The 20697-nt window shown below is 44.1% G+C and overlaps 1 protein-coding gene across 5 annotated transcripts in view; it reads left to right on the top strand.

Annotated features, from left to right (window-relative positions):
* The window catches only part of LOC121548707 (1-phosphatidylinositol 4,5-bisphosphate phosphodiesterase beta-1-like), a 224841-nt gene extending 206367 nt beyond the window's left edge, over nt 1-18474 (top strand). For 4 of the 5 annotated variants that reach the window (XM_041860245.1, XM_041860242.1, XM_041860240.1 and 1 more), the window contains one exon: nt 17153-18474. In XM_041860245.1, coding sequence (XP_041716179.1) covers nt 17153-17371 — 219 coding nt within the window. In that variant the 3' untranslated portion in view covers nt 17372-18474. The remainder of the gene's footprint in view (nt 1-17152) is intronic. The other variant, XM_041860243.1, reaches the window with a different exon arrangement.
* The last annotated feature ends 2223 nt before the right edge of the window (nt 18475-20697 follow it).

Raw genomic sequence — 20697 nt, 5'->3', positions numbered from 1 at the left:
TCTATACGTATTTCTCTCTCCCTCCCTCTCTCTATACGTATTTCTCTCTCTCTCCCTCCCCTCCCTCTCTCTCTATGTATTTCTCTCTCTCCCCCTCCCCTCCCTCTCTCTATATGTATTTATCTCTCTCTCCCCCTCCCCTCCCTCTCTCTCTATAAGTATTTATCTCTCTCTCCTCCTCCCCCGCCCTTCTCTCAGACTGTGGGCGTTCATGGCTTCCCTCATCACTGCCTTTGATCTGTGCCTCTCTCCACTCGTCAGGGTCGCATCAATAATGCACACAAATACACACACACGGCCCACAGGGAACACACTGTTATTCCCAGAGGATGCAGTGAGATGAAGCCTGTCATCACACTTTTGTGTCTACGTGTGTCTGTGTCTACGTGTGTTTATGTGCCTGTGTGTTTGCGTGTGTGTCTGTGTGTGTGTGTGTGTGTGTTACGTGCCAGGATACATTCCTGCCTCCCTGTGCTGTTGGATGACAGGGCTGCTGTTTTAGCTCAAATCATGCAGGTTCCCCTCTGGGGCTGAATTGTCAGGATGTGTGTAGGTGTGTGAGTGCTGAATTGTCAGGATGTGTGTAGGTGTGTGAGTGTCTGTGTTGACTAATGAAGCTGGAATGGGTTATTGTCCCTCTTGAAAGGTTTCACATCTCTTGTTGTCCTGCTGAAAACAATCCCCTCTACAGGGGCGGTGTGTTCAATAGGGCGATATGGGCGACGCACTGCCAAACGGGAAAATGATTTTTTTTTCTAATCAATTATATCACGGCAACAGTAGTTATCAGTGTTCTAATCTGATCTGACTGCCACTAAATGTCAAATCAGGCTAAAGTCGTGCTTCAAATGGCCCCGCCCGTTTTTGGGGCGATTTCAGTCATGTTGAAAATCGCCCAGAAGTCTGTCATAGACTCCCATGTAAAATCTATTTTTTTCAAATTTCAAAGCTTTCAATACAATCTCTATGGGTGTCTGTGGGCTTGCACTTACGCGCTTTCGTCATACGTGACGTAACCATGAACGTAACTAAGAAAATAGCGGCTAGCAGCGTCTCTGTTGCGACCTGCAGTGTGGCGTTATCTTATGTTTTTAATTTGTACACTTAGTGGCGTTATTTTATGTTTTTAATTTGTACACTTAGTTTACAAACATTCTGCCAACCATGGATTTCCAGTGGTGGGTTTTGGACTGATCTTGTTGATCGTGTACATACCCGCTACGAACGGACTAAATAATGAAAACGCTGCTGGCAGCGGAATCCAATACAGCTGGGAGACTTGGCTGGATGACAGAGTCCCGGACAGAGAAGTGGAGCCGGCCGGCTTCACCCTGGTCAGAGCGGACCGCGATCTGACACAGTCACAGGGAAAATCGATCCTGGTAAGAGAGCGACTCTGTACCCCCGACATTGAACTGCTTTCTGTGTCACTGCGACCTTACTATCTGCCCCGTGAGTTCCCCCAATTGTTTGTTACCGTTGTGTACTGTTGATAATCACAAGTTTACTGGAGAACTGAGACCAAGTAGAGACTTTGGACAGGGTGGATATGGTATAATAAAGGCAGTTTATTCAGAGGTAAAGATATCTGGAATCGCGTGCACGGACTCGTTCGTCAAACTCTTAGGGAGCTATCTGAAGAGAGCCCGAAAACATTGTGTGCAGACATTTTATACAATAAATGATGTAGGTTGAATCTAGTAGTTCTGATCTTCTGATTGGTCCTGATGAGTTGGGCGAGTCCCTCCACTGTTGCATTGGCTCTGAGTCGGGTTCTCTGTCTTCAAATGTTCAGCCTAAAGAGAGGGGATTTTTGTGTGTGTGTGTGTGTGTGTGTGTTTAACAGTGATGATGTGTGTGTGTGTGTGTGTGTTATCAGTGATGATGTGTGTGTGTGTGTGTGTGTGTGTGTGTGTCCTCAGAGCAAGAACTCGTGAGTTGGAAGAACTGAGAGACCTATGGCGTGGGTGTTGTCCTTGGCCACCTGCTGACAAGGCTGACAAGATAGGACTCTTTTGTCCATTGTTATAGGATAGGAACAGCATTGATTGAAAACAAACGCCCAACACAAAATGGGTCATGCACAAGATTTTAGTCAGACCAAGCTATAACATTATATATTTACTACGACAGTACATTCAACCAAAAGCTAATATAACAAAGGCATCAGAGATTATTTATAATCTGTCACAGAAACTGGAATCCATCTCCCCAGATCAGTCAATAAATGCTTCTGGTATTGACTTATATGCTGCCCCTGTCTTCATGTTGTTGCTGAACATATCTTTTTTAAAATGTGTGTAGGTCACCTAAATCATCAGAAAAATTGCCCCTCCTGAGAATTTTTTCAGGAGCCGCCACTGCCCCTCTACATCACTGTTTTATAGTTCCACGTCATCACAACGAGTCAGCTCTATATATCAGCACTATGAGAGAAAAAGAGAGAACATTAGAGCGAGAGAAAGAGAGAAATAGAGAGGTAATGGGATATGTATAGGGGAAGAAGAGAGAGAATGGGATATGTATAGGGGAGGAAGAGAGCAAGAGAAAGAAGAGAGAAAAGCCAGCCATATGAATCCCATCCTTTTTTAACAGTACGATCTCTCTATTTTTATCTTTCTATATCTCTTTTTCTATTTCTCTCTCTCTTTCTTTCTCTCTCTCTCTATTTATCTTTCTATGTCTCTCTCTCTCTCTCGCTCTCTCTATTGATCTTTCTATTACGTTCTCTATTTCTCTCTGACTATTGATCTCTCTCCCTCTCTCTTTCTCTCTTTCCCTCTCTCTCTTTCTCTCTCTCTCTCGCACTCTCTTTCCATCTCCATTCTGTTCTTCATTATACCTCGCGACTAGCTCTTAGGAAACTTTGCAGTATTTTGTTTTTTTATGTATTATGTTTTACATTATTAGCTCAGAAAGTGTTTTGCATCATTACATACAGCCAGGAAAAACTATTGGATATCAGAGCGGCGGTAACTCACCAGCATTACGACCAGGAATGCGACTTTCCAGAAGCAGATCCTTTGTTTGCTCTCCCCAGGGCAACTGAACTGATTCCAGTGGCTGACACAAAACATCGCCGGCGAAGGAGAGGCACTCGGAGCGGCCTGCTGGTTCGACTTAGGAGGCGCGCACACCACCCACCGCTTCCAAGTATTCTACTCACTAATGTTCAGTCTCTGGTTAACAAGCTCGATGAACTACGGGCAAGGATTTCTTTCCAGAGAGACATCAATGCCTGTAACATACTCTGTTTCACGGAAACATGGCTCTCTCTGGATATTCTGTCGGAATCGGTCCAGCCAGATGGGTTCTCAGTTCATCACGCATACAGGAATACATATCTTTCCGGGAAGCAGAAGGGCGGATGTCACGATTGTTGACGAATGAGAAGGACCAAGGCGCAGCGTGATATGCATTCATGTTTATTATATATAGAATAAACACAACGAACAAAGACAATAAAGTAACGATACGTGACGTCCTAAGGTACACACAACAAACCTCAACAACGAGCTACAGCTGCCTCTGATTGGGAACCACACCGGCCAACATAGATCTACACATACTAGATCTAAACATAGACAATCAACATAGCAAAACACAACACAGAAAATACACACCCTGACTCAACAAATACGAGTTCCTAGAGTCAGGGCGTGACAGCGGAGGTGTGTGTTTCATGATTAACGACTCATGGTGTAATTGTAGTAACATACAGGAACTCGAGTCCTTCTGTTCACCCGACCTAGAATATCTCACAATCAAATGCATTATCGCCCAAGAGAATTCTCTTCGGTTATAGTCACGGCCGTGTATATCCCCCCTCAAGCCAATACCACGACGGCCCACAAAGAACTTCACTGGACCTTATGCAAACTGGAAACCACATATCCTGAGGCTGCATTTATTGTAATTTTAACAAAGCAAATTTGAGGACTAGGCTGCCGAAGTTCTATCAACATATCGACTGTTGTACTCGCGCTGCTAAAATCCTCAACCATTGCTATTCGAACTTCCGGGATGGTTATAAGGCCCTCCCCCGCCCTCCTTTCGGCAAATCTGACCATGACTCCATTTTGCTTCTCCCTTCCTATAGGCAGAAACTCAAACAGGAAGTACCCGTGCTAAGGACTATTCACCGCTGGTCTGACCAATCGGAATCCACGCTTCAAGATTGTTTTGATCACGCGGACATTTAAGCATGTTAACCCTCGCAAGGCTGCCGGCCCAGACGGCATCCCTAGCCGCGTCCTCAGAGCATGCGCAGACCAGCTGGCTGGTGTGTTTATGGACATATTCAATCTCTCCCTTTCCCAGTCTGCTGTCCCCACATGCTTCAAGATGGCCACCATTGTTCCTGTACCCAAGAAAGCAAAGGTAACTGAACTAAATGACTATCGCCCTGTAGCACTCACCTCTGTCATCATGAAGTGCTTTGAGAGACTAGTCAAGGATCATATCACCTCTACCTTACCTGTCACCCTAGACCCACTTCAATTTGCTTACCGCCCTAATAGATCCACAGACGATGCAATCGCCATCACACTGCACACTGCCCTATCACATCTGGACAAGAGGAATACCTATGTAAGAATGCTGTTCATTGACTATAGCTCAGCATTCAACACCATAGTACCCTCCAAGCTCATCATTAAGCTCGAGGCCCTGGGTCTGAACCCCGCCCTGTGCAACTGGGTCCTGGACTTCCTGACAGGCCGCCCCCAGGTGGTGAAGGTAGGAAACAACATCTCCACTTCGCTGATCCTCAACACTGGGGCCCCACATGGGTGCGTGCTCAGCCCCCTCAGTACTCCCTGTTCACCCATGACTGCGTGGCCAGGCACGCCTCCAACTCAATCATCAAGTTTGCAGACGACACAACAGTAGTAGGCATGATTACCAACAATGACGAGACCGCCTACAGGGAGGAGGTGAGGGCTCTGGGAGTGTGGTGCCAGGAAAATAACCTCTCACTCAACATCAACAGGAAACAGCAGAGGGTGCACCCCCCTATCCACATCGACGGGACCGCAGTGGAGAAGGTGGAAAGTTTCAAGTTCCTTGGCGTACACATCACCGACAAACTGAAATGGTCCATACACGCAGACAGTGTGGTGAAGAAGGCGCAACAGAGCCTCTTCAACCTCAGGAGGCTGAAGAAATTCGGCTTAGCACCTAAAACCCTCACAAACTTTTACAGATGCACAATTGAGAGCATCCTGTCGGGCTGTATCACCGCCTGGTACGGCAACTGCACCGCCCACAACCGCAAGGCTCTCCAGAGGGTGGTGCGGTCTGCCGAACGCATTACCGGGGGCAAACTACCCGCCCTCCAAGACACATACAGCACCCGATGTCACAGGAAGGCCAAAAATAACATCAATGACATCAACCACCCAAGCCACTGCCTGTTCACCCCGCTATCATCCAGAAGGCGAGGTCAGTACAGGTCCATCAAAGCTGGGACCAAGAGAATGAAAAACAGCTTCTATCTCAAGGCCATCAGACTGTTAAATAGCCATCACTAGCACATTAGAGGCTGCTGCTGCCTATTGAAATCACTGGCCACTTTAAGAAATGGAACACTAGTCACATGAATAATGTTTACATATCTTGCATTACTCATCTCATATGTATATACTGCATTCTATTCTATAATATTCTACTGTATCTTAGTCAATGCTGCTCTGTCATTGCTGTCATTGCTTGTCTATATGTATGTATTCTTAAATCCCATTCCTTACTAGTTTTGTGTGTATTGGGTATATGTTGTGAAATTGTTAGATATTACTTGTTAGATATTACTGCACTGTTGGAGCTAGAAGCACAAGCATTTTGCTACACCCGCTATAACATCTGCTAAACACGTGTATGTGACAAATAAAATTTGATTTGATTTGATACCTCAGTTATGGATCACTGCTGGCCATTTCCATAGTTATGCCCATTACAATAGAAAGAATGGAAATGGTGCTAATGCTGCCCCTCAGCCAGCAAACCCCCCCCACACACACACACACACACACACAGCCTTCCTCCTGTCCTGCATCTGTGCGACAGCCCACATTTCAGAGCGGTGACCCCTCTCTCACCTCCTGGTCATGGTAATTGGTAATTACACACAGTGTGGATTATATCACAAGAGTGGCCTGGAACTACTTGGCTTGAAACTGGTCTGGCACTACTATCTGGCACTACTATCTGGCACTACTATGTGCATTTTAAAGGACCTTGAAGACTCCCAGGCTACTTCCCAAATGGCACTCTATTCCCTATTTAGTGCACTGTAGTGCATCTTAAGGCTAAGTTCATCATTAGAACAATACGATCACAATACAATCCTATGCTTCTAACGATGATCTTAGCCTTAAGATGCTTTTGGGAAACTGCGCCCTGGTCAAAAATGGTGCACTAAGTAGGGAATAAGTTGCCATTTGGGATGCAGACCCAGAGGTAGCTCCCAGAGTTATGCTGATACCCGGCAGGGATGGGGAACACAGATGGCTCCTGAATCCCTAATGCTGGATGTTCTATGTCAGTGGTGGCCTAACCTGCTCCTGGAGATCTACTCTCCTGCAGGTTTTGTTCCAGCTAATCAGCTGCTCAGTGTAGTTGAGGGTAAACGCAAGTAAATGCAGTTTACCCACCTTTTTTTGAGCCCAACAGTTTACCCACCTTTTGCGGAAAATTGCATTGAAAGTATAGGGAGCGTTCCTTGACAGATGGTGACAGATGGTCATCCAGTGAAGTATTTTAAGAAAGGCAGTAGTGTGTGTGTGTGTGTGTGTGTGTGTGTGTGTGTGTGTGTGTTTTGACAGATGATTGGTCTTCTAAGGTGATACAAGGGATCGCTTGGCTGCTCTTTCCTCGTTTGCGTCTAAAGGGAAACCGCACACCTCAAGGTCGCTCAGCCAGATCCGGACACCTGATGAGACATTCTGTTAGACAACACTTTTGGAGGAGGCTCAGCTCCCCACTATCTCAGATGTTCCATTGAGAGGGGTGGGAGAACAGAGGGATGGTGAAAGGAAGGGGACTGACCAAAGAGACCCCGCAGGCTCCATCTGCTCCTCCTCTACATCCTTCATCCCTCCATCCCTGTGACTTTTAATTACCTCAGCTGTCACTTCCCACCAGGTGATAATGAGGTGTGGCGTTCGTCACACAACTTGTCCCCGACACACACCCTGTCTCCGACACATACCCTGTCTCCGACATACACACACACCTCGCCCGATGGCAATGAACACACTCGTACATACTCTCTCACGTACACACACACACACAAACACACACACACACCGACACACACACACACCCATCAACCATTGACTGACGGCCCCCCACCACATTCTACCTCACACCCTCCTGCTCCACCCCACCCAAAATCTTCACACCTAGGAACCATCAGAGCTGGGAGAGAGTTGACAGATTTAATCAAAAGACCTCAGTGCCTATGGTTAGCAGGGGGACAGTGCGCGCTGCAGACAGTCCCTTTCAAAGTAGGTCAGGCGTGGAGAGGAGAGGAGAGGAGAGGAGAGGAGAGGAGAGGAGAGGAGAGGAGAGGAGAGGAGAGGAGAGGAGAGGAGAGGAGAGGAGAGGAGAGGAGAGGAGAGGAGAGGAGAGGAGAGGAGAGGAGGGCTGCAGAGCGAAGCGTCTTTAGCCATCTGGCTGAATATCATCCAGTGAAAAACACTCTTCCTGGAAGGTCACCTTGTAGAGTGTGGTCAAATCAGGGCAGAGACCGTATGAATGTGACACACCTTGGAGAGTGTGGTTCGATCAGGCTAGGTTAGCGAGGGAGTTAGGAGAGCTGAATCAGAATATAACTTTACTGTCCCAGGTGATGGAGAACTGCCTTTGGCAGGAACATGGAATCATCTCATCACATCATTATCACCTCTCACCACACCTGTCCTCTAGTGGGACTGACTTCATTCCTCTCCTCTCCTCCCAACATCCCTTTATTCTCTCCTCACTCCCATTCCTACAGATGTAGGATCTTAAGTTGACCAGTTTCTCACAGCAGGAAAATAATACTGCAGCAACAGGAAATTTGAATTATTGTGTGGATTATAATTAATGGACCTTTTTTGGGGGGTTGATACATATTTGTTAGGGAAAATCAAGTCTGAAAATGTAAACTTTAGAAGCCTTTTTAAACCTCAAATACACTTTAAGTTTGAATGACCTGCTGTGCCAGAAATGTTCTGCAACGACACAGTGATCAAAATAAGATCCTACACTTGTAGTTGGATAATATTCATCCCTCTCTCCTTCTCTCCCCAGTCCTCCATAGTCTTCATCCCTCTCATCCCTCTCTTACTCTCCTTCCTTTCCATGTCCTTTAGTGAAATCGCCTCTTCACTCGGTATCACACTTGAATATCTCTTCTATCTCATCCCATGACTACTGTATCTTCCTCTCTAGCCTATAATGATCTCCGATCCAGGCTGAGGCTAGCTTGCCCTGCCTGCCTCTTTTTGCCCAATAGTTTACCCACCTTTTGCAGAAAAATGCATTGAATGTATAGGGAGCGTTATTTTTTTCACCGCGACCGGCGATCAGAGTTTACCCACCATTTTTTTTTACCACTACATAACTAGTCTATTCACACCTCGTGGCTTCTCTCTCAGTTTTATGAAAGTTTAAATGCCAGCCTTACTCCTAGGTAGGACAAAGTTACCCTCTCAGCCTCAGCTTAAAGTGCCCAGTAAGCTCAGGGGCCTGGGTCTGAACCCCTCCCTGTGCAACTGGGTCCTAGACTTCCTGACGGGCCGCCCCCAGGTGGTGAAGGTAGGCAACAACATCTCCGCCACGCTGATCCTCAACACGGGGGCCCAACAGGGTTGTGTGCCCAGCCCCCTCCTGTACTCCCTGTTCACCCATGACTGCGTGGCTAAGCTTTTCTCCAACTCAACCATCAAGTTTGCTGACGACACAACAGTAGTAGGCCTGATTACCAACAATGACGAGACAGCCTACAGGGAGGAGGTGACAGCCCTGGCGGAGTGGTGCCAGGAAAATAACCTCTCCTTCATCGTCAACAAAACAAAGGAGCTGATCGTGGACTACAAGAGACAGCAGAGAGAGCACGCCCCCATCCACATTGCCAGGGCCGCAGTGGAGAGGGTCAAAAGCTTCAAGTTCCTCTGAGTGTGTATCACACAGGGTGGCTGAAGAAATTCAGCCTGGCCCCTAAGACCCTCACGGACTTCTACAGATGCCATCGACAGCATTCTGTCGGGCTGTATCACCGCCTGGTATGACAACTGCACTGCCCGCAACCGCAGGTCTCTCCAAAGGGTGGTGCAGTCAGCCCAACGCATCATCGGGGGCACACTGCCTGCCCTACAGCACCCAGTGTCACAGGAAGGCCAAGAAAATCATCAAGGACCTCAGACACCCGAGCCACGGCCTGTTCACCCCGCTACCATCTAGAAGGTGGAGACAGTACAGGTGCATCAAAGCTGGGACTGAGAGACAGCTTATATTTCCAGGCCATCAGACTGTTAAACAGTCATCACTAGCCGGCCTCCGCCCGGTACCTTGCCCCTTAGAGACTGCTTCCCTATGTACAGGATATACAGTGCATTCGGAAACTATTCAGAACACTTGACTTTTTCCACATTTTGTTACGTTACAGCCTTATTCTAAAATGTATTCAATTGTTTTTTCCCCTCATCAATTTGCACACAATACCCCATGATGACAAAGCAAAAGCAGGTTTTTAGAATTTTTTCAAATGTATAACAAATAAAAAACTGAAATATCACATTTACATAAGTATTCAGACCCTTTACTCAGTACTTTGTTGAAGCACCTTTGGAAGCGGTTACAGCCTCAAGTCTTCTTGGATATGACGCTACAAGCTTGGCACACCTGTATTTGGGGAGTTTCTCCCATTCTTCGCTGCAGATCCTCTCAAGCTCTGTCAGGTTGGATGGGGTGTGTCATGCACAGCTATTTTCAGGTCTCTCCAGAGATGTTCGATTAGGTTCAAGTCCGGGCTCTGGCTGGGCAACTCAAGGACATTCAGAGACTTGTCCCGAAGCCACTCCTGAGTTGTCTTGGCTGTATGCTTAGGGTCATTGTCCTGTTGGAAGGTGAACCTTCACCCCAGTCTGAGGTCCTGAGCGCTATGAAGCAGGTTTTCAACAAGGATCTCTGTACTTTGCACCGTTCATCTTTGCCTCGATCCACCACCATGCTTCACCGTAGGGATGGTGCCAAGTTTCCTCCAGACGCGACGCTTGTCATTCAGGCCAAAGAGTTCAATCTTGGTTTCATCAGACCAGAGAATCTTGTTTCTCATGGTCTGAGAGTCTTTAAGTGCCTTTTGGCAAACTCCAAGCGGGCTGTCATATGCCTTTTACAGAGGAACTCTAGAGCTCTGTCAGAGTGAACCATCAGGTTATTGGTCACCTCCCTGACCAAGGACCTTCTCCCCCGATTGCTCAGTTTGGCCGGGCGGCCAGCTCTAGGAAGAGTCTTGGTGGTTCCAAACATCTTCCATTTAAGAATGATGGAGGCCACTGTGTTCTTGGGGACCTTCAATGCTGCAGACATTTTTTGGTACCCTTCCCCAGACAGGGGCGGTGTGTTCAATAGGGCGATATGGGCGACGCACTGCCAAACGGGAAAAGGAAGGGATTTTTTTTCTAATCAATTATATCACGGCAACAGTAGTTATCAGTGTTCTAATCTGATCTGACTGCCACTAAATGTCAAATCAGGCTAAAGTCGTGCTTCAAATGGCCCCCGCCCGTTTTTGGGGCGATTTCAGTCATGTTGAAAATCGCCCAGAAGTCTGTCATAGACTCCCATGTAAAATCTATTTTTTTCAAATTTCAAAGCTTTCAATACAATCTCTATGGGTGTCTGTGGGCTTGCACTTACGCTTTCGTCATACGTGACGTAACCATGAACGTAACTAAGAAAATAGCGGCTAGCAGCGTCTCTGTTGCGACCTGCAGTGTGGCGTTATCTTATGTTTTTAATTTGTACACTTAGTGGCGTTATTTTATGTTTTTAATTTGTACACTTAGTTTACAAACATTCTGCCAACCATGGATTTCCAGTGGTGGGTTTTGGACTGATCTTGTTGATCGTGTACATACCCGCTACGAACGGACTAAATGATGAAACGCTGCTGGCAGCGGAATCCAATACAGCTGGGAGACTTGGCTGGATGACAGAGTCCCGGACAGAGAAGTGGAGCCGGCCGGCTTCACCCTGGTCAGAGCGGACCGCGATCTGACACAGTCACAGGGAAAATCGATCCTGGTAAGAGAGCGACTCTGTACCCCCGACATTGAACTGCTTTCTGTGTCACTGCGACCTTACTATCTGCCCCGTGAGTTCCCCCAATTGTTTGTTACCGTTGTGTACTGTTGATAATCACAAGTTTACTGGAGAACTGAGACCAAGTAGAGACTTTGGACAGGGTGGATATGGTATAATAAAGGCAGTTTATTCAGAGGTAAAGATATCTGGAATCGCGTGCACGGACTCGTTCAGTCAAACTCTTAGGGAGCTATCTGAAGAGAGCCCCGAAAACATTGTGTGCAGACATTTTATACAATAAATGATGTAGGTTGAATCTAGTAGTTCTGATCTTCTGATTGGTCCTGATGAGTTGGGCGAGGTCCCCTCCACTGTTGCATTGGCTCTGAGTCGGGTTCTCTGTCTTCAAATGTTCAGCCTAAAGAGAGGGGATTTTTGTGTGTGTGTGTGTGTGTGTTTAACAGTGATGATGTGTGTGTGTGTGTGTGTTATCAGTGATGAGTGTGTGTGTGTGTGTGTGTGTGTGTGTGTGTGTGTGTGTGTGTGTGTCCTCAGAGCAAGAACTCGTGAGTTGGAAGAACTGAGAGACCTATGGCGTGGGTGTTGTCCTTGGCCACCTGCTGACAAGGCTGACAAGATAGGACTCTTTTGTCCATTGTTATAGGATAGGAACAGCATTGATTGAAAACAAACGCCCAACACAAAATGGGTCATGCACAAGATTTTAGTCAGACCAAGCTATAACATTATATATTTACTACGACAGTACATTCAACCAAAAGCTAATATAACAAAGGCATCAGAGATTATTTATAATCTGTCACAGAAACTGGAATCCATCTCCCCAGATCAGTCAATAAATGCTTCTGGTATTGACTTATATGCTGCCCCTGTCTTCATGTTGTTGCTGGACATATCTTTTTTAAAATGTGTGTAGGTCACCTAAATCATCAGAAAAATTGCCCCTCCTGAGAATTTTTTCAGGAGCCGCCACTGTCCCCAGATCTATGCCTCAACACAATCCTGTCTCGGAGCTCTACTGACAATTCCTTCGACCTCATGGCTTGGTAAATGCTATAACATGCACTTTCAACTGTGGGACCTTATATAGACAGGTGTGTGCCTTTCCAAATCATGTCCAATCAATTGAATTTACCACAGGTGGACTCCAATCAAGTTGTAGAAATATCTCAAGGATGATCAATGGAAACAGGATGCACCTGAGTTCAATTTTGAGCCTCATAGCAAAAGGGCTGAATACTTATGTAAATAAGGTATGTCTGTTTTTAAAAAAAAAAAATTGCAAAAAAACTGTTTTCGCTTTGTCATTATGGGGTATTGTGTGTAGATTGCTGATGGAAAACAGTTTTTAAATCCATTTTAGAATAAGGCTGTAATGTAACAAAATGTGGAAAAAGTAAAAGGGTCTGAATACTTTCCGAAGGTGTATATATTTATATTCCGGACTCTGACATTACTCGTTCTGATATTTCTTAATTTCTTGTTGTTTTTTTTTTTGTTTTTTTTGGGGGGGGGGGGGATTATGTGTCTATTGTTATTGTATTGCTAGATATTACAGCACTATTGGAGATAGAAACATAAGCATTTATCTGCACCTGTGATAACATCTGCAATCTGTTTACACGACCAATAAACTTTGATTTGATTTGATTTCTGGTGTAGTTCAATGTGACCCAAGTTAAGGAAAAAAATGTTTGGATTTGAATAGACCCACTCTCAAGAAACTCTTCACTAAAGTTGTGTATAAAAGGTATATTACTACTCTCGGGTTAATTCCTCACAGACAGCCATAGACCTGGCCATTAGCCCACAGGTCATTTGGCGACATATTAATAGTAGGATTGTTTGATGAGTAAGTCATCCTAAAAAAGAATTGACCTTTTATTGACAAACTCTCCTTTGTTTTTCTGCCTGACTCTACCTCTGTGAGATCATAGACTTATTTAAATCAGCTTGTCTTCGATCTCCTGTAATGCTGAAAATCTATAGTTGAGCTCTTAGATCCTGGCATGGTTCTTAGACTCTTAGATTGTGATGTGGTTCATCTTTGCTGCTCTGCTTTAATTACGACCCTCCCCTGGGATGCAGCAGGGTAGTTAAACAGAAAAATCAGCATTAAAGCAATTATTGGATCAGAATGAATACAATCCTGTCATCTGTAATCATTAGGGGCAGATATGCCTGGGAGAAAAACAGACTCTCCGTCTGTCTGTCAGAAGGCAGGGAGCTCAGAAGAACACGGGAGGCTACATTTAGGATGAATGATTCACATCTCTTTCATTCCTTTGTTACTAATTGAGGTAGAGAAAATTGAATAAAAGAAAACGAGGAAATTGAAAAGTCATATCCATCATATAGGCTACCCAGTTAGCACCACAGCAACCATTGGCCCACCTGTTGACCAGTAACATCTACTCTACTGGTCCATATCAGTCATCACTAGTCACTGACACCATATTCTGTTCTCCTCTTCAGTTACATAGTACCAAGAGTAACCAGAACAAGTTCAGTATATCATTATGTAGGCCCACTCTGTTGGTTCTGTAGACCCATACTGCAGCTCTCCCTATAGCTGAAGAGTGAGCTGGACCAGGAGTTCTCTTTGTTGCTGTAGTTCTGTTGACACTGTTGGTTCTGTGGTTCTATCTGGTTCTGTAGTAGACCCATACTCTGTCCTCTCCATATATATACAGTTGAAGTCGGAAGTTTACATACAACTTAGCCAAATACATTTAAACTCAGTTTTTCACAATTCTTGACATTTAATCCTAGTAAAAATTCCCTGTTTTAGGTCAGTTAGGATCACCACTTTATTTTAAGAATGTGAAATGTCAGAATAACAGTAGAGAGAATTATTTATTTCAGCTTTTTTTTCTTTCATCACATTCCCAGTGGGTCAGAAGTTTACATACACTCAATTAGTATTTGGTAGCATTGCCTTTAAATTGTTTAACTTGGGTCAAACGTTTCGGGTAGCCTTCCACAAGCTTCCTACAATAAGTTGGGTGAATTTTGGCCCATTCCTCCTGACAGAGCTGGTGTAACTGAATCAGGTTTGTAGGCCTCCTTGCTCGAAAACGCTTTTTCAGTTTTGCCCACAAATGTTCTATAAGATTGAGGTCAGGGCTTTGTGATGGTCACTCCAATACCTTGACTTTGTTGTCCTTATGCCATTTTGCCACACATTGGAAGTATGCTTGGGGTCATTGTACATTTGGAAGACCCATTTGCGACCAAGCTTTAACTTCCTGACTGATGTCTTGAGATGTTGCTTCAATATATCCACATAATTTTCCTTCTTCATGATGCCATCTATTTTGTGAAGTGCACCAGTCCCTCCTGCAGCAAAGCACCCCAACAGCATGATGCTGCCACCCCCGTGCTTCACAGTTGGGATGGTGTTCTTCGGCTTGCAAGCGACCCCCTTTTTCCTCCAAACATAATGATGGTCATTATGGCCAAACAGTTCTATTTTTGTTTAATCAGACCAGAGGACATTTCTCCAAAAGGTACGATCTTTGTCCCCATGTGCAGTTGCAAACCGTAGTTTGGCATTTTTATGGCGGTTTTGGAGCAGTGGCTTCTTCCTTGCTGAGCGGCATTTTAGGTTAATTCGATATAGGAATTTCAGGTTATGTCGATATAGGACTCATTTTACTGTGGATATAGATACTTTTGTACCTGTTTCCTCCAGCATCTTCACAAGGTCCTTTGCTGTTGTTCTGGGATTGATTTGCACTTTTCGCACCAAAGTACGTTCATCTCTAGGAGACAGAACGCGTCTCCTTCCTGAGTGGTATGACGGCTGCGTGGTCCCATGGTGTTTATACTGTATACTGTACAGATGAACGTGGTACCTTCAGGCGTTTGGAAATTGCTCCCAAGGATTAATTAACCAGACTTGTGGAGGTCTACAGTTTTCTTTCTGAGGTCTTGGTTGATTTCTTTTGATTTTCCCATGATGTCAAGCAAAGAGGCACTGAGTTTGAAGGTAGTCCTTGAAATACATCCACAGGTACACCTCCAATTGACTCAAATGATGTCAATTAGCCTATCAGAATCTTCTAAAGCCATGACATCATTTTCTTTAATTTTCCATGCTGTTTAAAGGCAGAGTCAACTTAGTGTATGTAAACTTCTGACCCACTGGAATTGTGATACAGTGAATTATAAGTGAAATAATCTGTCTGTAAACATTGTTGGAAAAATTACTTGTATCATGCACAAAGTAGATGTCCTAACTGACTTGCCAAAACTATAGTTTGTTAACAAGAAATTTGTGGAGTGGTTGAAAAACAAGTTTTAATGACTCCAACCTAAGAGTATGTAAACTTCCGACTTCAACTGTACCTATAGACCAGTGGAGGCTGCTGAGTGGAGGATGGCTCATAATAATGGCTGGAACGGAGCAAATAGAATGGCATTCCATTCCACTAATTCCGCTCCAGCCATTACCACGAGCCCGTCTTCCCCAATTAAGGTGCCACCAACCTCCTGTCCTATAGACCCATACTCTGTCATCTCCTCTCCATATAGCTACCTATAGACCCATACATACTCTGTCCTCTCCTCTCCATATAGCTACCTATAGACCCATACATACTCTGTCCTCTCCTCTCCATATAGCTACCTATAGACCCATACATACTCTGTCCTCTGCTCTCCCTATAGCTACCTATAGACCCATACATACTCTGTCCTCTCCTCTCCATATAGCTACCTATAGACCCATACATACTCTGTCCTCTCCTCTCCATATAGCTACCTATAGACCCATACATACTCTGTCCTCTCCTCTCCATATAGCTACCTATAGACCCATACATACTCTGTCCTCTCCTCTCCCTATAGCTACCTATAGACCCATACATACTCTGTCCTCTCCTCTCCATATAGCTACCTATAGACCCATACATACTCTGTCCTCTCCTCTCCATATAGCTACTTATAGACCCATACATACTCTGTCCTCTCCTCTCCATATAGCTACCTATAGACCCATACATACTCTGTCCTCTCCTCTCCATATAGCTACCTATAGACCCATACATACTCTGTCCTCTCCTCTCCATATAGCTACCTATAGACCCATACATACTCTGTCCTCTCCTCTCCATATAGCTACCTATAGACCCATACATACTCTGTCCTCTCCCTCTCCATATAGCTACCTATAGACCCATACATACTCTGTCCTCTCCTCTCCATATAGCTACCTATAGACCCATACATACTCTGTCCTCTCCTCTCCCTATAGCTACCTATAGACCCATACATACTCTGTCCTCTCCTCTCCATATAGCTACCTATAGACCCATACATACTCTGTCCTCTCCTCTCCATATAGCTACCTATAGACCCATACATACTCTGTCCTCTCCTCTCCATATAGCTACCTATAGACCCATACATACTCTGTCCTCTCCTCTCCCTATAGCTACCTATAGACCCATACATACTCTTTCCTCTCCTCTCCCTATAGCTACCTATAGACCCATACATACTCTGTCCTCTCCTCTCCATATAGCTACCTATAGACCCATACATACTCTGTCCTCTCCTCTCCATATAGCTACCTATAGACCCATACATACTCTGTCCTCTCCTCTCCATATAGCTACCTATAGACCCATACATACTCTGTCCTCTCCTCTCCCTATAGCTACCTATAGACCCATACATACTCTGTCCTCTCCTCTCCATATAGCTACCTATAGACCCATACATACTCTGTCCTCTCCTCTCCATATAGCTACCTATAGACCCATACATACTCTGTCCTCTCCTCTCCATATAGCTACCTATAGACCCATACATACTCTGTTCTCTCCTCTCCCTATAGCTGCAGAGTGAGCTGGACCAGGAGTACCAGGACAAGTTCAGACGGTTGCCCCTAGAGATCCAGGAGTTCGTCCAGGACAGCAGCAAGGCCAAGCTTAGCGATGACAGTCCCCATGGCAACCTGTCTGTCTCCTCGACGACCGTGAGGCTCCACCACAAGTCACAGTCAGAGGACGATACAGAAGACTCGTCGGAAAGAGTGTTTGACACGCCCCTTTAGGACAAATCTGAAATGCCACCCTATTCTCTATATAGTGCACTACTTTTGGCCAGAGCCTCATATAAGACTGGACAAAAGTAGTGCACTATAGGCTGCCATTTCGGACGCATCCAGAGTGTTTGAGACACCCCCTTTAGAGACTAAACCCCTCCACTTCCTCTGAATTGGACAGTTCTGGTTGGTCGTTCTGGCTCGAGGTGGAAATTGCCACTCTAAGCACAGATCTAGGGACAGATTACCCTGCGCTCAATCCTAACTTTAACCAGTAGACGGTTCAAACAATATCTGACCCTGGACCAGTAGTAGGGAGTACCTACTCTGTAGTTCTATTCAGATATGTAGATACTTGTTTTGTATTTGTATGTTTTGTTGTTTTGCTCCGGAGCGGTGTGGATCTTTCGGTACAGGATATGTGTATGTGTGACCATGCACTAACTATGCGCAGAAACTAAGTTACTTACTTGAACTATTGCACAGACAGAATACGTTCTTTTTTTATGTTTTTAATATGTTCCTACTTTTTAAACAAGAAAAAGTATTAGGTGTTAGATTAGGTTCTCACAATGTTAACTATAGTGCAGGTCGGTCAGTGGTGCCAATGTTTTGATTTCACTGTGCACTTAGATGGTAATTAATAGTATCATTATGACATTGGTTAAGACCAAGGCAATGTTGAATTTGTTACATTCATTGGCACTGCAATGTGAAGTGTTTGCATTGCAAGTCCCCAGTAAAGTAAAGGCATGGTAAATTGAACTTCTTGTCCAAACGCTGTGGACACAATCTTTATTTTCTTTATTTAAAAGTAAGAATCCCTCCTCATGTATATTTTTGCACTGAAGGCTTTCTACAGAATTAACTATTCTATTCTCCTCTAACCCCCAAGCACTGGAGGCTGGTTTTATTTTGTCCTTTCAGACGTAGGCCTACTCTATGTGTTGCTGCTACCTTGTTTTAATACTGTTTTTATCCTGTTTTACTGTATGATATAAAATTGGCCTGGTCGAGACGTACTTATTTTATAGATTTATTTTTTCATTTTTTAAAATATTTTTGACACATTAGGTTCTTTATTGTTAAATTGTTTATGGTTAATCCTGCCAGGGAGGGGTGGGGGTGGGGAGGGAGGGAGAAAAAGAGGATAGGAGGGGGTGAGGGATGAAGGAAGGAAAGAAAGAGTAAATCATATCTGATACTGGAAGACTTATTTCAATTGATTAAAGGTCCAATGCAGCCGTTTTTATCTCAATATCAAATCAATTCTGGGTAACAATTAAATACTTTACTGTAATTGTTTTTAATTAAAATGGTCAAAAAGAAACAAAAATAGATTATTAGCTAATAGTAATTTCTCAAGCAAGAATTTTGCTAGGACCTTCTGGGAGTGGTCTGAGTGGGGAGGGGAAAACTGAAAACTAGCTGTTATTGGCAGAGAGTTTTGGAACTCTTTCTTATTGGTCTATTAACTAATTTACCGCCTGGTGATGTCACCAGGCAGGCCAAAACTCCATCCCACCTAAACAGACTGAAATGTCAGTCTTTTCAAACGGCTCTTTAGTGCTGAGCGATTAACCCCCCAAAAATTAATAATTGACCGACGTCGGTTCAATTACTAGAATTCCATGTATTTTTTTTATTTTTTTGTGAGCCCAACGTGCCGTTTCTCTAGAGAGAAATCAAATCATTCACGAGAGAAATCAAGTTAAGAACTATGTGGGATGCTGGGCTGAAGGGAGTTGTAGTTTTCATTAAGCAAATATTCAACCTAGTTCAGCGCAGAAATGTGGTAATTAACAACAATGACCATAATCCAATGCGCCAGTTTTTCCCGGCTCTAGACGGATCAGAGAGGAAGAGGCGAAGCGAGAGGTTTCACTCTCACCAAAATCTTTCCAAGATAAGCCCAATGCGTTTCGATGAGCTTATTTTGGACCTAAGCTTGTCGCCTGCCTTCCCGCCTTTGGGACAACAGCTCCCATTGTTAGGGCATAGACATGAGCATCTCGTCATTGTATACAGATCTCTGGACGGATACACTTTTACGCCTGATATGTTAGGTTAGATACACACAGAACGCATAAGACCGCATGAGAGAGGAATGTGCACAACACAAAGACGAGAGGGACAGCGACAGTTTGTGAAAGTATAACTTATCTACTTTGAAGAACTAATAAAATGATTTTGTCAGACAGCTCTGCAGCATACTTAGGCAGGCTAGCTAAATAGGATAACTAAAGACAGTACAGTATGGGGAGCACATAACGTTAGATGGCTTGGCTGGCTGACTGCTACTGTCTGAACTGAGATGAGACTTTTACTTTAAGGAATGAAAAATAATAAAGTAATCAACTAAAAACTAAGTAACATACACAACTGAATATTTTATTATTTCATAGTAATTTCCTATTATTCTGATGTCCAATGTGGACCTGACAGAGACAATGAAATATTTTAAATGTTTTGGCAATTGATTGTTCACTATTTTTGGCTTTAGAATTGCCATTAAAAAGCTCTAAAGTCATTATTTCATAATACATTTCACGTTTAAAAGAAATTATCAAAACCGAAATCGAAAACCGTGATTCTTTTTTAAATAATCGAACCGAAACCGAACCAACCTCAAAAAGCACCAATCACTCAGCACTACAGTTGTTACACTACAAAGGGCATTATCATCATTTTCACAATTTCACAGTATTAGTCCAACCTCATAGTGTGGAAATATATATACAACACAGGAAAATCACGTTTTTGACTGCACTGGGCCTTTAATTTGAATCATTTTAAAGTGAAGGATCACATTATAAAGTGTCAACAAGTACAACTTGGTTTCTATAAAAGACGGTTGTTATCGATGTGGGGTCCTGTGCCTTTTGAATTGGTTTGCCTTGTTTTGATGTGTAATGTGTGAAATGCATCATTGTGTAAATTGCCATTGTATTATACGAAGCTGTGAGCATTTTTAGTACGGTACCACTACTGAGTAAAAAACACTTGTGATGATGAACAGTATTTTGAGAAGTGTCTACTAAAAAAAGAGAAAAATGCTAATGCTAATGTATTTTTACTTTAACAGTTTCTGTTCATCAACGTAAGTGTATGCATTTATTTGTTGTAAATGTGTGTATGACGTAAAGGTAAAACATTGAGACGAAGATGATGGTGATGACGATGATGATAGTGATGATGATGATGATGGTATTGATTGTGTGATGATGGTGATGGTGGTGGTGATGATGGTAGTGATGATGGTAGTGATGATGATGATGGTGATGGTGGTGGTGATGATGGTAGTGATGATGATGGTGATGATGGTGATGATGATG

This window comes from Coregonus clupeaformis, chromosome 33, assembly GCF_020615455.1.
Source record: "Coregonus clupeaformis isolate EN_2021a chromosome 33, ASM2061545v1, whole genome shotgun sequence".
NCBI lineage: Eukaryota > Metazoa > Chordata > Actinopteri > Salmoniformes > Salmonidae > Coregonus > Coregonus clupeaformis.
The sequence above is the reverse complement of the archived record's forward strand: the minus strand, read 5'-3'. Positions and strand labels throughout refer to the sequence as shown.